The 16,287-nt window shown below is 44.7% G+C and overlaps 1 protein-coding gene across 1 annotated transcript in view; it reads right to left on the bottom strand.

Moving 5' to 3' along the window:
* The window catches only part of LOC139377184 (calcium uptake protein 1, mitochondrial-like), a 150,452-nt gene that overhangs the window by 94,872 nt on the left and 39,293 nt on the right, over nucleotides 1-16,287 (bottom strand). Inside the window, exon 3 of the mRNA XM_071120186.1 lies at nucleotides 15,657-15,819. Within this exon, the coding sequence (XP_070976287.1) occupies nucleotides 15,657-15,819 (163 nt within the window). The remainder of the gene's footprint in view (nucleotides 1-15,656; nucleotides 15,820-16,287) is intronic.

The raw sequence follows: 16,287 nt of genomic DNA, 5'->3' as shown, positions 1-16,287 counted from the left end.
GGATGCTGGTGGGGATAGGGAAGAAAGAATGGATGCTGGTGGGGATAGGGAAGAAAGAATGGATGCTGGTGGGGATAGGGAAGAAAGAATGGATGCTGGTGGGGATAGGGAAGAAAGAAGGGATGCTGGTGGGGATAGGGAAGAAAGAAGGGATGCTGGTGGGGATAGGGAAGAAAGAAGTGATGCATGATGGAAAATAGAAGCTCAGTTGGACTAGCAGGATGCTTGCAACACCAGGAACGTCGGTTTGATTCCCAGGAATAATTACATTATTATTGAATATTGGTGCAACTGGTGTTGTCATACCATGATTATAGCCAACTGGTGTTGTCATACCATGATTATAGCCAACTGGTGTTGTCATACCATGATTATAGCCAACTGGTGTTGTCATGCCATGATTATAGCCAACTGGTGTTGTCATGCCATGATTATAACCAACTGGTGTTGTCATGCCATGATTATAGCCAACTGGTGTTGTCATGCCATGATTATATCCAACTGGTGTTGTCATACCATGATTATAGCCAACTGGTGTTGACATACCATGATTATAGCCAACTGGTGTTGTCATACCATGATTATAGCCAACTGGTGTTGTCATGCCATGATTATAGCCAACTGGTGTTGTCATGCCATGATTATAGCCAACTGGTGTTGTCATGCCATGATTATAGCCAACTGGTGTTGTCATGCCATGATTATAGCCAACTGGTGTTGTCATGCCATGATTATAGTCAACTGGTGTTGTCATGCCATGATTATAGCCAACTGGTGTTGTCATGCCATGATTATAGCCAACTGGTGTTGTCATGCCATGATTATAGCCAACTGGTGTTGTCATGCCATGATTATAGCCAACTGGTGTTGTCATGCCATGATTATAGTCAACTGGTGTTGTCATGCCATGATTATATCCAACTGGTGTTGATTATAATAGAATTGGCTATAACACATTCAGTATTGGACCCTCAAGCCAGATGAGATGTCTGTACCATCCTGGGTTAAACCATCTGTACCATCCTGCGTTAAACCATCTGTACCATCCTGGGTTAAACCATCTGTACCATCCAGGGTTAAACCATCTGTACCATCCTGGGTTAAACCATCTGTACCATCCTGGGTTAAACCATCTGTACCATTCTGGGTTAAACCATCTGTACCATCCTGGGTTAAACCATCTGAACCATCCTGGGTAAAACCATCTGAACCATCCTGGGTTAAACCATCTGAACCATCCTGGGTTAAACCATCTGTACCGTCCTGGGTTAAACCATCTGAACCATCCTGGGTTAAACCATCTGAACCATCCTGGGTTAAACCATCTGAACCATCCTGGGTTAAACCATCTGAACCATTCTGGGTTAAACCATCTGTACTATACTAGGACATCCAGGGTAAAAACGCATTTCAAGCACATCCTCTAGAGCAGAGGTGTCCAACTCAGTCCTCGGAGGGCAGAGTGTCTGCGGGTTTTCGCTCCACCCTTGCACTTGACTGATGAATGAATGTCACTAATTAGTAATGAACTCTCCTCACCTCGTTGTCTAGGTCTTAACTGAAATGAAAACCAAAAACCTGCAGACACTCGGCCCTCCGTGGAATGAGTTTGACACCCCTGTCTAGAGTCTAGATTGATGAATTAGAGCGAGGTGTGGTGAGACCGACGTGTGTCACAGGAAATCAATGTCATTATGCTACTACACTACTATACTGCAACACAAAGAATGACTGTCTGTCAGTATCAGCAGGATCAATGAATAATGGAACAGACTGTCTGTCAGTATCAGCTGGATCAATGAATAATGGAACAGACTGACTGTCAGTATCAGCAGGATCAATGAATAATGGAACAGACTGTCTGTCAGTATCAGCTGGATCAATGAATAATGGAACAGACTGACTGTCAGTATCAGCTGGATCAATGAATAATGGAACAGACTGACTGTCAGTGACTGCTGGATCAATGAATAATGGAACAGACTGACTGTCAGTGTCAGCTGGATCAATGAATAATGGAACAGACTGTCTGTCAGTATCAGCTGGATCAATGAATAATGGAACAGACTGACTGTCAATATCAGCTAGATCAATGAATAATGGAACAGACTGACTGTCAGTGACTGCTGGATCAATGAATAATGGAACAGACTGACTGTCAGTGTCAGCTGGATCAATGAATAATGGAACAGACTGTCTGTCAGTATCAGCTGGATCAATGAATAATGGAACAGACTGACTGTCAGTGACAGCTGGATCAATGAATAATGGAACAGACTGACTGTCAGTATCAGCTGGATCAATGAATAATGGAACAGACTGACTGTCAATATCAGCTGGATCAATGAATAATGGAACAGACTGACTGTCAGTGACTGCTGGATCAATAAATAATGGAACAGACTGACTGTCAGTGACAGCTGGATCAATGAATAATGGAACAGACTGACTGTCAGTGACAGCTGGATCAATGAATAATGGAACAGACTGACTGTCAGTATCAGCTGGATCAATGAATAATGGAACAGACTGACTGTCAGTATCAGCTGGATCAATGAATAATGGAACAGACTGACTGTCAGTATCAGCTGGATCAATGAATAATGGAACAGACTGACTGTCAATATCAGCTGGATCAATGAATAATGGAACAGACTGTCTGTCAGTATCAGCTGGATCAATGAATAATGGAACAGACTGACTGTCAATATCAGCTGGATCAATGAATAATGGAACAGACTGACTGTCAATATCAGCTGGATCAATGAATAATGGAACAGACTGACTGTCAGTATCAGCTGGATCAATGAATAATGGAACAGACTGACTGTCAGTGACAGCTGGATCAATGAATAATGGAACAGACTGTCTGTCAGTATCAGCTGGATCAATGAATAATGGAACAGACTGACTGTCAGTATCAGCTGGATCAATGAATAATGCATGGTACCTGTCTCCTATAGTCTTCTCTTTTTCCTCCTCTCTCCCTCACTCTCTGCCCGCCTTCCATCTCCTCCTTCCCTTCTCAGTCACTCTCTCCTCCTCTCTCCCTCACTCTCTGCCCGCCTTCCATCTCCTCCTTCCCTTCTCAGTCACTCTCTCCTCCTCTCTTCCTCACTCTCTGCCCGCCTTCCATCTCCTCCTTCCCTTCTCAGTCACTCTCTCCTCCTCTCTCCCTCACTCTCAGCCCGCCTTCCATCTCCTCCTTCCCTTCTCAGTCACTCTCTCCTCCTCTCTCCCTCACTCTCTGCCCGCCTTCCATCTCCTCCTTCCCTTCTCAGTCACTCTCTCCGCCTCTCTCCCTCACTCTCTGCCCGCCTTCCATCTCCTCCTTCCCTTCTCAGTCACTCTCTCCGCCTCTCTCCCTCACTCTCTGCCCGCCTTCCATCTCCTCCTTCCCTTCTCAGTCACTCTCTCCTCCTCTCTCCCTCACTCTCTGCCCACCTTCCATCCCCTCCTTCCCTTCTGTCACTCTCTCCTCTCTCTCCCTCACTCTCTGCCCACCTTCCATCCCCTCCTTCCCTTCTCAGTCACTCTCTCCTCTCTCTCTCTCCCTCACTCTCTCCTCTCTCTCCCTCCCTCACTCTCTCCTCCTCTCTCTCCCTCACTCTCTCCTCTCTCTCCCTCCCTCACTCTCTCCTCCTCTCTCTCCTCACTCTCTCCTCTCTCTCTCCCTCACTCTCTGCCCACCTTCCATCCCCTCCTTCCCTTCTCAGTCACTCTCTCCTCTCTCTCCCTCCCTCACTCTCTCCTCCTCTCCCTCCCTCACTCTCTCCTCTCTCTCCCTCCCTCACTCTCTCCTCCTCTCTCTCCCTCACTCTCTCCTCTCTCTCCCTCCCTCACTCTCTCCTCCTCTCTCTCCTCACTCTCTCCTCTCTCTCTCCCTCACTCTCTGCCCACCTTCCATCCCCTCCTTCCCTTCTCAGTCACTCTCTCCTCTCTCTCCCTCCCTCACTCTCTCCTCCTCTCCCTCCCTCCCTCACTCTCTCCCCTCTCTCCCTTCCTCACTCTCTCCTCTCTCTCCCTCCCTCACTCTCTCCTCCTCTCCCTCCCTCACTCTCTCCTCTCTCTCCCTCCCTCACTCTCTCCTCCTCTCTCTCCTCACTCTCTCCTCTCTCTCTCCCTCACTCTCTGCCCACCTTCCATCCCCTCCTTCCCTTCTCAGTCACTCTCTCCTCTCTCTCCCTCCCTCACTCTCTCCTCCTCTCCCTCCCTCACTCTCCCCTCTCTCTCACTCCCTCACTCTCTCCTCCTCTCTCTCCCTCACTCTCTCCTCTCTCTCTCCCTCACTCTCTGCCCACCTTCCATCCCATCCTTCCCTTCTCAGTCACTCTCTCCTCTCTCTCCCTCCCTCACTCTCTCCTCCTCTCCCTCCCTCACTCTCTCCCCTCTCTCCCTTCCTCACTCTCTCCTCTCTCTCTCTCCCTCACTCTCTCCATCCCATTTCCTTTATATGTGTTCACCTCTTTCATAGTGGTGCCCTTTTCCCCTTTCTCCTCTTCCTCACTCTCCATCCCTCTCTTCATCTCTGTTCACGTCTCTCAGTGACCCTATCCTGACCCGGTCTCTAAGTGATGACATCATGCGGATTTACAGCCCAGACAGTGCACCACCTCTCTGTCTCTCCTATGACATCTTGAGCGTGCTGTCTCTGATCAACTCTCTCGTTAGCTCTCTCAGAATGATCTTCTTGACCCTAACCAGTCAGGCTTCAAGACGGGTCACTCAACAGAGACTGCTCTTCTCTGTGTCACAGAGGTCTCTCTGCTCTGCCAAAGCTGACTCCCTCTCTCCTCTGTTCTCATCCTCATAGAATTCTCTGATGTCTTGGACACAGTGAACCATCAGATCCTCCTCTCCACCCTCTCAGGGCTTGTCGTCTCAGGCTCTATCAGATCCTCCTCTCCACCCTCTCAGGGCTGAGTGTCTCAGACTCTATCAGATCCTCCTCTCCACCTTCTCAGAGCTGGGTGTCTCAGGCTCTGCCTCCTCTCCACCCTCTCAGGGCTGGGTGTCTCAGGCTCTATCCGATCCTCCTCTCCACCCTCTCAGGGCTGAGTGTCTCAGACTCTATCAGATCCTCCTCTCCACCCTCTCAGGGCTGGGAGTCTCAGACTCTATCAGATCCTCTTCTCCACCCTGTCCATCTTCCCCCTGATGCTAGGACAGCAGAGTCCCTGTCCATCTTCCCCCTGATGCTAGGACATCAGAGTCCCTGTCCATCTCCCCCCTGATGCTAGAACAGTAGAGTCCATCTTCCCCCTGAATCTAGGACAGCAGAGTCCCTGCTCATCTTCCCGAAAGGACCTGAAACCCTTCCTCTTCAAAAAAGTATCTTAAATAATCCCCCTCCTCATCACGACCCCCCCAATTATTTTTTTCAAAACACCAACATTTGCACTTAACCCCCCTCCCGTTCTAGCTCTCACTCTACTGATAACTACTTTATAGGAAAAGCGTACTGTATGCCTGTGATATGTTGTGGTTCCACCTAACTATTTTAAGATTAGTGGACAGACTGAAAATCGCTCTGGATAAGAGTGTCTGTAAAATGTTTCTCTCCCTCACCTGCTTCTTCTCCCCCTCTCGCGCTTCTTCTCCCCCTCTCGCGCTTCTTCTCCCTCTCTCGCGCTTCTTCTCCCCCTCTCGTGCTTCTTCTCCCCCTCTCGTGCTTCTTCTCTCCCTCTCGTGCTTCTTCTCCCCCTCTCGCGCTTCTTCTCCCCCTCTCGCGCTTCTTCTCGCCCTCTCGCGCTTCTTCTCCCCCTCTCGCGCTTCTTCTCCCCCTCTCGTGCTTCTTCTCTCCCTCTCGCGCTTCTTTTCGCCCTCCCGCTCTTGCTCCCCCTCTGATGTGAGAGACAAAGGGAAGATATCTGGCTCTTTAAGGTAGCATGCTTCTCTGAAGGAAAAGGAACTTCCCTCAGCTCCTTACTTCAATAGGCTACTACACTAATGGACTATATCCCAATTTGGATTGGAGAACATGCAGATTTTAAAGTGGTGAGCTGCACAGGATTGGAGAACAAGCAGATTTTAAAATTGGTGAGGGGTCCTAACCTCTGCATGTCAAGCCATACCATCCATGGTGGGGGAAGACATTGAGTGTGACACACATTCCTCCTAACCTCTGCATGTCAAGCCATACCATCCATGGTGGGGGAAGACATTGAGTGTGACACACATTCCTCCTAACCTCTGAAAGTCAAGCCATACCATCCATGGTGGGGGAAGACATTGAGTGTGACACACATTCCTCCTAACCTCTGAAAGTCAAGCCATACCATCCATGGTGGGGGAAGACATTGAGTGTGACACACATTCCTCCTAACCTCCCTCTCTTCTCTCTTTCTACCACTCTCTCCATGTCTCTATGTAAATACAGCTGAGACACTGCTATACCTTCACCCTCAGTCCCCATGGACTCACTGTTAGCTAAACCTAACGGCCTAAAAAATGTATGTGTGTGTGCGTGCGTGCGTTGGACCAGAGTTGGACCAGCCTGGTCACAGGTAAACTGTTGTACCTGAGGACAGAGTTGGGCCAGCCTGGTCACAGGTAAACTGTTGTACCTGAGGACAGAGTTGGGCCAGCCTGGTCACAGGTAAACTGTTGTACCTGAGGACAGAGTTGGACCAGCCTGGTCACAGGTAAACTGCTGTCTGGGATTGGCACACTAAAAGGGCAAATCTGCACACCCTCCTTGCAATCTACCACAGCATGACAACAACTCAGCTGGACAACTGTGCCACAGTGGCTTCTCAACAAGACAGGTCTGTTAACAGCTACAGCTTCCCACCTGACATCAGAGCAAAAAGACAGGTATATAACCAGCTACAGCTTCCCACCTGACATCAGAGCAACAAGACAAGTCTATAACCAGCTACAGCTATCATTAACAGGGCTGCTGGTATCATGACCGGACATTGACGGAGGGATGGAAACTCCGAGGGACCATTACAACACCCCCAGTGCCTGTTTTTATTGACAGAGCTGTAATTGTAGAGTTGTCTGACGGAAACGGAAAGAACATAAAAACACATAATAGTAGTACTAGTGGTATTAACGTAGCTAATAGGATTCATATCTTAATAAGCACATAATAGTAGTACTAGTGGTATTAACGTAGCTAATAGTATTCATATCTTAATAAGCACATAATAGTAGTACTAGTGGTATTAACGTAGCTAATAGTATTCATATCTTAATAAGCACATAATAGTAGTACTAGTGGTATTAACGTAGCTAATAGGATTCATATCTTAATAAGCACATAATAGCAGTACTAGTGGTATTAACGTAGCTAATAGGATTCATATCTTAATAAACACATAATAGTAGTACTAGTGGTATTAACGTAGCTAATAGGATTCATATCTTAATAAACACATAATAGCAGTACTAGTGGTATTAACGTAGCTAATAGGATTCATATCTTAATAAGCACATAATAGCAGTACTAGTGGTATTAACGTAGCTAATAGGATTCATATCTTAATAAACACATAATAGCAGTACTAGTGGTATTAACGTAGCTAATAGGATTCATATCTTAATAAGCACATAATAGTAGTACTAGTGGTATTAACGTAGCTAATAGGATTCATATCTTAATAAGCACATAATAGTAGTACTAGTGGTATTAAGGTAGCTAATAGTATTCATATCTTAATAAGCACATAATAGTAGTACTAGTGGTATTAACGTAGCTAATAGGATTCATATCTTAATAAGCACATAATAGTAGTACTAGTGGTATTAACGTAGCTAATAGGATTCATATCTTAATAAGCACATAATAGTAGTGCTAGTGGTATTAACGTAGCTAATAGGATTCATATCTTAATAAACACATAATAGCAGTACTAGTGGTATTAACGTAGCTAATAGGATTCATATCTTAATAAGCACATAATAGCAGTACTAGTGGTATTAACGTAGCTAATAGGATTCATATCTTAATAAACACATAATAGCAGTACTAGTGGTATTAACGTAGCTAATAGGATTCATATCTTAATAAGCACATAATAGCAGTACTAGTGGTATTAACGTAGCTAATAGGATTCATATCTTAATAAACACATAATAGCAGTACTAGTGGTATTAACGTAGCTAATAGGATTCATATCTTAATAAGCACATAATAGCAGTACTAGTGGTATTAACGTAGCTAATAGGATTCATATCTTAATAAGCACATAATAGCAGTACTAGTGGTATTAACGTAGCTAATAGGATTCATATCTTAATAAACACATAATAGCAGTACTAGTGGTATTAACGTAGCTAATAGGATTCATATCTTAATAAGCACATAATAGTAGTGCTAGTGGTATTAACGTAGCTAATAGGATTCATATCTTAATAAGCACATAATAGTAGTGCTAGTGGTATTAACGTAGCTAATAGGATTCATATCTTAATAAGCACATACAGTGCCTTGCGAAAGTATTCGGCCCCCTTGAACTTTGCGACCTTTTGCCACATTTCAGGCTTCAAACATAAAGATATAAAACTGTATTTTTTTGTGAAGAATCAACAACAAGTGGGACACAATCATGAAGTGGAACGACATTTATTGGATATTTCAAACTTTTTTAACAAATCAAAAACTGAAAAATTGGGCGTGCAAAATTATTCAGCCCCCTTAAGTTAATACTTTGTAGCGCCACCTTTTGCTGCGATTACAGCTGTAAGTCGCTTGGGGTATGTCTCTATCAGTTTTGCACATCGAGAGACTGACATTTTTTCCCATTCCTCCTTGCAAAACAGCTCGAGCTCAGTGAGGTTGGATGGAGAGCATTTGTGAACAGCAGATTTCAGTTCTTTCCACAGATTCTCGATTGGATTCAGGTCAGGACTTTGACTTGGCCATTCTAACACCTGGATATGTTTATTTTTGAACCATTCCATTGTAGATTTTGCTTTATGTTTTGGATCATTGTCTTGTTGGAAGACAAATCTCCGTCCCAGTCTCAGGTCTTTTGCAGACTCCATCAGGTTTTCTTCCAGAATGGTCCTGTATTTGGCTCCATCCATCTTCCCATCAATTTTAACCATCTTCCCTGTCCCTGCTGAAGAAAAGCAGGCCCAAACCATGATGCTGCCATCACCATGTTTGACAGTGGGGATGGTGTGTTGCTTTTACGCCAAACATAACGTTTTGCATTGTTGCCAAAAAGTTCAATTTTGGTTTCATCTGACCAGAGCACCTTCTTCCACATGTTTGGTGTGTCTCCCAGGTGGCTTGTGGCAAACTTTAAACAACACTTTTTATGGATATCTTTAAGAAATGGCTTTCTTCTTGCCACTCTTCCATAAATGTCAGATTTGTGCAATATACGACTGATTGTTGTCCTATGGACAGAGTCTCCCACCTCAGCTGTAGATCTCTGCAGTTCATCCAGAGTGATCATGTGCCTCTTGGCTGCATCTCTGATCAGTCTTCTCCTTGTATGAGCTGAAAGTTTAGAGGGACGGCCAGGTCTTGGTAGATTTGTAGTGGTCTGATACTCCTTCCATTTCAATATTATCGCTTGCACAGTGCTCATTGGGATGTTTAAAGCTTGGGAAATCTTTTTGTATCCAAATCCGGCTTTAACCTTCTTCACAACAGTATCTCGGACCTGCCTGGTGTGTTCCTTGTTCTTCATGATGCTCTCTGCGCTTTTAACGGACCTCTGAGACTATCACAGTGCAGGTGCATTTATACGGAGACTTGATTACACACAGGTGGATTGTATTTATCATCATTAGTCATTTAGGTCAACATTGGATCATTCAGAGATCCTCACTGAACTTCTGGAGAGAGTTTGCTGCACTGAAAGTAAAGGGGCTGAATAATTTTGCACGCCCAATTTTTCAGTTTTTGATTTGTTAAAAAGGTTTGAAATATCCAATAAATGTCGTTCCACTTCATGATTGTGTCCCACTTGTTGTTGATTCTTCACAAAAAAATACAGTTTTATATCTTTATGTTTGAAGCCTGAAATGTGGCAAAAGGTCGCAAAGTTCAAGGGGGCCAAATACTTTCACAAGGCACTGTAATAGTAGTACTAGTGGTATTAAGGTAGCTAATAGGATTCATATCTTAATAAACACATAATAGCAATACTAGTGGTATTAAGGTAGCTAATAGGATTCATATCTTAATAAGACCTTCCTCCATGACTTTACTTTTCTATGTCTGGTCAGTTTTTCTCTTGTCATCGCCTTCTTATGAATATTTCCCCAAATCAACCAATTAGCACTCCCTAACAAAGGGCATTGTCAGTGTCTTATGAATATTATCTTTTTTTAATATATAACATCAACAAGCTTCCTGGATTAGTAGAGCACCTGAGCAGCATCTAAAGCCTAGGATGGAACCGTCTGGCTCCACCATCAGCGGTAAACATGACGACTCCTCCTGAATGTAACGTGTCATCTATTGATCGCTACATACATTCAGTCGGAATCTGCCATCCTATAAGGCGTTTTGTGTGACTTCAAAAAAGGAGGGGCGTTGTACAAAACAAAATTCATTTATGGTGTAGGCCCGACTCTGGCCCATCCTATCAGTTCCTGGCACCAATCGAAACGGTCAGAACGTGTTCAGGGAGGGAGGCTAATCCAGATACGCCGGTTGGCCGGAGCGATGAGGATGGGCAGCCAGGCTATATGCAAAACTACCGGGCACCACGCTCTCACGCCCCGAGTGCATTCTCAGAGGACAATCCCATACTACTCCGCTCCATTCATAGTACATTCTCCCAGGATGTTCTTGTGAGGACTAGTGGGTCAATGCATAAAATGGTACATTTGAGAAGCTCTCACACTCCCCCTACTGTATTACCTCACGCTTTATCTCCCCATTCACTGGGTAGCTAGCCAGTTAACCCTATTGACTAACTATGGACTTATCCATTCACTGGGTAGCTAGCCAGTTAACCCTATTGACTAACTATAGCCAGTTAACCCTATTGACTAACTATAGCCAGTTAACCCTATTGACTAACTATAGCCAGTTAACCCTATTGACTAACTATAGCCAGTTAACCCTATTGACTAACTATAGCCAGTTAACCCTATTGACTAACTATAGCCAGTTAACCCTATTGACTAACTATAGCCAGTTAACCCTATTGACTAACTATAGCCAGTTAACCCTATTGACTAACTATAGCCAGTTAACCCTATTGACTAACTATAGCCAGTTAACCCTATTGACTAACTATAGCCAGTTAACCCTATTGACTAACTATAGCCAGTTAACCCTATTGACTAACTATAGCCAGTTAACCCTATTGACTAACTATAGCCAGTTAACCCTATTGACTAACTATAGCCAGTTAACCCTATTGACTAACTATAGCCAGTTAACCCTATTGACTAACTATAGCCAGTTAACCCTATTGACTAACTATAGCCAGTTAACCCTATTGACTAACTATAGCCAGTTCACCCTATTGACTAACTATAGCCAGTTAACCCTATTGACTAACTATAGCCAGTTAACCCTATTGACTAACTATAGCCAGTTAACCCTATTGACTAACTATAGCCAGTTAACCCTATTGACTAACTATAGCCAGTTAACCCTATTGACTAACTATAGCCAGTTAACCCTATTGACTAACTATAGCCAGTTCACCCTATTGACTAACTATAGCCAGTTCACCCTATTGACTAACTATAGCCAGTTCACCCTATTGACTAACTATGGACTTATCCATTCAACTGACCCTTCTTCCAGGCAGAACAATGGCAACAATAGAGACACAACAAGATGTACAGAAAGCAGACGTTTTACTTCATGTGAATCGTAATAATGCAGTGGTGTAAAGTACTTCAGTAAAAATACTGTAAAGTACTACTTAAGTCGTGTTTTTTTAGGGTATCTGTACTTTACTATTTATACTTTTGACAACTTTTGCTTCACTACATTCCTACATTCCTAAAGAAAACGATGTACTTTTTACTCCATATATTTTCCCCTGACATCCAAAAGTACTCGTGACATTTTGAACGCTTAGCAGGACAGCAATGGTCCAACATACACGACCGGTCAAAGGATTTAAAACAGCTACTCATTCAAGGGTTTTTCTTTATTTTTTACTATTTTCTACATTGTAGAAAAATAGTGAAGACATCAACACTATGAAAAAACACATATGGAATCATGTAGTAACCAATAAAAAGTGTTAAAACAAATCAAGATATATTTTACAGTTGAACATGAGTCACAGAAGTTCCAAAAGAATAAAGACGTTTCAAATGTCATATTATGTATATATACAGTGTTGTAATGATGTGCAAATGGTTAAAGTACAAAAGGGAAAATAAACATAAATATGGGTTGTATTTACAGTGGTGTGTGTTCTTCACTGGTTGCCCTTTTCTCGTGGCAACAGGTCACAAATCTTGCTGCTGTGATGGCACACTGTGGAATTTCACCCAGTAGATATGGGAGTTTTTCAACATTGGGCTTGTTTTCAAATTCTTTTTAGATCTGTGTAATCTGAGGCAAATATGTGTCTCTAATATGGTCAAACATTGGGCAGGAGGTTAGGAAGTACAGCTCAGTTTCCACCTCATTTTGTGGGCATTGTGCACATAGCCTGTCCTCTCTTGAGAGCCATCTGCCTACGGTGGTCTTTCTCAATAGCAAGGCTATGCTCACTGAGTCTGTACATATTCAAATTCTGCATGCAGAGTCTCAATTTGGTGTTGTCCCATTTTGTGAATTCTTGGTTGGTGATGTTCTACTGCCAAGTTTACACCTTCACTATTACAGTGGAACGTTTTGTCCAGGAAGTTGTCTAAAAGGGATTGAATGTGTTGTTGCCTAATAGTTTGTTGGTAGATTTCCACACTACATTCCTTCCATCTATAGCATTTCTTAATATTATTCAGTTCCTTTGGCTTTGATGCCTCATGATTGAGTATTGCTCTGTTCAGGTAGACTGTGATTTTGCTGTGGTCTGATAGGGGTGTCAGTGGGCTGACTGTGAACGCTCTGAGAGACTCTGGGTTAAGGTCAGAGATAAATTAGTCTATAGTACTACTGCCAAGAGATGAGCTATAGGTGTTCCTACCGTAGGAGTCTCCTCGAAGCCTACCATTGACTATGTACAGACCCAGCGTGCGACAGAGCTGCAGGAGTTGTGACCCGTTTTTGTTGGTTATGTTGTCATAGTTGTGCCTAGGGGGGCATATGGGGGAGGGAATGCTGTCACCTCCAGGTAGGTGTTTGACCCCCTGTGTGCTGAGGGTGTCAGGTTCTTGTCCGGTTCTGGCATTTAGGTCGCCACAGACTAGTACATGTCCCTGGGCCTGGAAATGATTGATTTCCCCCTCCAGGATGGAGAAGCTGTCTTCATTAAAGTATGGGGATTCTCGTGGGGGGATATAGGTAGCACACAGGAGGACATTTTTCTGTCGAGATAATTTCCTTATTAATTTCTAGCCAAATGTAAAAAATTTCCTGTTTTGATTTATAACAAATTAGCACACCCCATGAGTCCCTTCCCAACTACTAACTGGTAGTGTGGTGGATGGGACTACCAGCTCTCTGTAACCTAGGGGGCAACCAGTGGGTATGTCTCCTCTATACATTGTTTGTTGTAGGATGACAATGTCTGTATTACCGATTTATTTGATGAATTCTGGGTTCCTGCTCTTCAGGCCAAAGGCAGATGACCTCTGGCCTTGGATATTCCAGGATGAGATAGTGAAGGCTTTTTGTTCCATAAAGTGTCCAATGTTGTAGGTCGTGTGGTTTGGCCTCAGGCCAGTAAGTGTGAACAGAGCCTGCTGAGCATCTGGTACATTCTATTGGCTTGGGCTAGTGTAAGAGTGGGGAGTTGTGCCTGTTTGCCTGCTCACGACCTGGGCGTATGTGTGACTTCCATGTTGAGGCCCTCTTTCTGCAATCTTTCTCTTATAGAATCTTACTGTGGGTGATGAAGGGAGAAGGAGAGGGAGAGAGAGATTGGAAAGCTATCTGTCTCTAAACAGAGATTACACAGTGGCAGAATAGCTGCACTTCCTAACCTCCTGCCCAATGTATGACCATATTAGAGAGACATATTTCCCTCAGATTACACAGATCCACAAAGAATTTGAAAAAAAATCAAACATTGATAAACTCCATATCTATTAGATGAAATACCACAGTGTGCCATCACAGCAGCAAGATGTGTGACCCGTAGCCATGAGAAAAGGGCAACCAGTGAAGAACGAACAACACTGTGAATACAACCCATATTTATGTTTATTTATTTTATTCATCTTCGCTTTGCACATCCTTACAATGATGTATAAAGACATAATATTTCTATATTATTGTGGAACTTTTGTGTTATGACTGTTCATTTTTTATTGTTTATTTCACTTTATCCATTACACTTGCTTCGGCAACGTAAACACGTTTCTCAATAAATACATAATTAATAAATAAAGCTTACATTTAAATTACTACACCCCCTTGAAATTGAAATGAGAGAGGGAGAGGAGAGAAGGAGAGAGAGGAGAGAAGGAGAGTAGAAGGAGAGACTGAGAGAGGTAGAGAAGGAGAGAAGAAGAGAACGAGAGAAGAATGAGAGAAGAAGGAGAGACAGAGAGAGGGAGAGAAGGAGAGAGGGAGAGAAGGAGAGAGAGGAGAGAAGAAGAGAAGGAGAGAAGAAGGAGAGACAGAGAGAGGTAGAGAATGAGAGAAGAAGAGAATGAGAGAAGGAGAGACAGAGAGAGGGAGAGAAGGAGAGAGGGAGAGAAGGAGAGAAGGAGAGAAGAAGGAGAGACAGAGAGAGGTAGAGAAGGAGAGAAGAAGAGAATGAGAGAAGGAGAGACAGAGAGAGGGAGAGAAGGAGAGAGGGAGAGAAGGAGAGAGAGGAGATAAGAAGAGAAGGAGAGAAGAAGAAGAGACAGAGAGAGGGAGAGAAGAAGAAGGATCTAGGAAGTGACCAGCCAACCCAAGCCCAGCCCAAGCCAGTCTTAAAGACAGGAAGTAAATACTATAGGTTACATTTCTCCAGACGTATCCCTCAACTTTAGAGCAAACTGTGGCCAGATGAAGCAGTAACTGGATGAGTGCTGAGGTGTCCTAACACTTATACACACATACTTCAGCTCTGTCACTCAAGGCTCGCGATCAAATGTCACTGGTTCAGTGTGTGACTAATTATTATACCACCTGTCATGTCCTTATGTTACCCTCACACCTCTCCCCTGCACCCCACCTCTTCAGCCCCCATCTACCGCACCCTAAAGTCCCTGCCCCCTACACCCACTCCTGCCCCCTAAACCCTACCGTCCCTGCCCCCTACACCCACTCCTGCCCCCTAAACCCTACCGTCCCTGCCCCCTTACAGCCCCTCCTGGCCCCTACACCCACTCTCGTCCCCTACACCCCTGACCCCTACACCCACTCCTGCCCCCTACACCCCCCCTGCCCCCACTTTCCCTCCTGTCCCCCCTGTCCCCCCTTGCCCCCTGTTGTAGCCTATTGGACAGCTTATAGCTCCTCCCCTCCTGCCCCCTATCGTAGCCTATTGGGCAGCTTATAGCTCCTCCCCTCTGCATGATTAATATTTCTAACCCTAACCCCTCCACCAGTCACTGAGGGAGAGAGAGAAATGGAGAAATAGAGAGAGAGAGGGAAGTTTAAACTTTAGACTCACTCTCTGGCTGTTTCTCATTTGGGCTGATTGAGCGGACAAAGTCGTGTGGAGTCATGTAAACCTCTGCATCTCCCTGCTCACTGATGATCTTCAGCGTGGCGAAGTAACGGAAGATCTTGTCTGGAGTGGAGTAGGCTCTTATCCTATTCTCATACTCTATCACCTGGGGAGGGGGGGAGAGGGAGAGGGGAGAGAGAGTGAGAGAGGAGAGGGACAGGAGAGAGAGAGGGACAGGGAGAGAAAGAGAGAGAGAGTGGGACGGGGGAAAGAGGGGAGAGGGAGAGGGGAGAGAGAGGGATATGTGAGAGAAACGGAGAGAGAGAGGGACAGGAGAGAGAGAGGGACAGGAGAGAGAGAGGGACAGGGAGAGAAACAGAGAGAGGAGAGGGACAGGAGAGAGAGAGGGACAGGAGAGAGAGAGGGACAGGAGAGAGAGAGGGACAGGGAGAGAAAGAGAGAGAGGAGAGGGACAGGAGAGAGAGAGGGACAGGAGAGAGAGAGGGACAGGAGAGAGAGAGGGACAGGGAGAGAAAGAGAGAGAGGAGAGGGACAGGAGAGAGAGAGGGACAGGAGAGAGAGGGACAGGGAGAGAGAGGGACTGGAGAGAGAGAGGGACAGGAGAGAGAGAGGG

The sequence above is a fragment of the Oncorhynchus clarkii genome, chromosome 20, assembly GCF_045791955.1.
Source record: "Oncorhynchus clarkii lewisi isolate Uvic-CL-2024 chromosome 20, UVic_Ocla_1.0, whole genome shotgun sequence".
Taxonomy (NCBI): domain Eukaryota; kingdom Metazoa; phylum Chordata; class Actinopteri; order Salmoniformes; family Salmonidae; genus Oncorhynchus; species Oncorhynchus clarkii.
The sequence above is the reverse complement of the archived record's forward strand: the minus strand, read 5'-3'. Positions and strand labels throughout refer to the sequence as shown.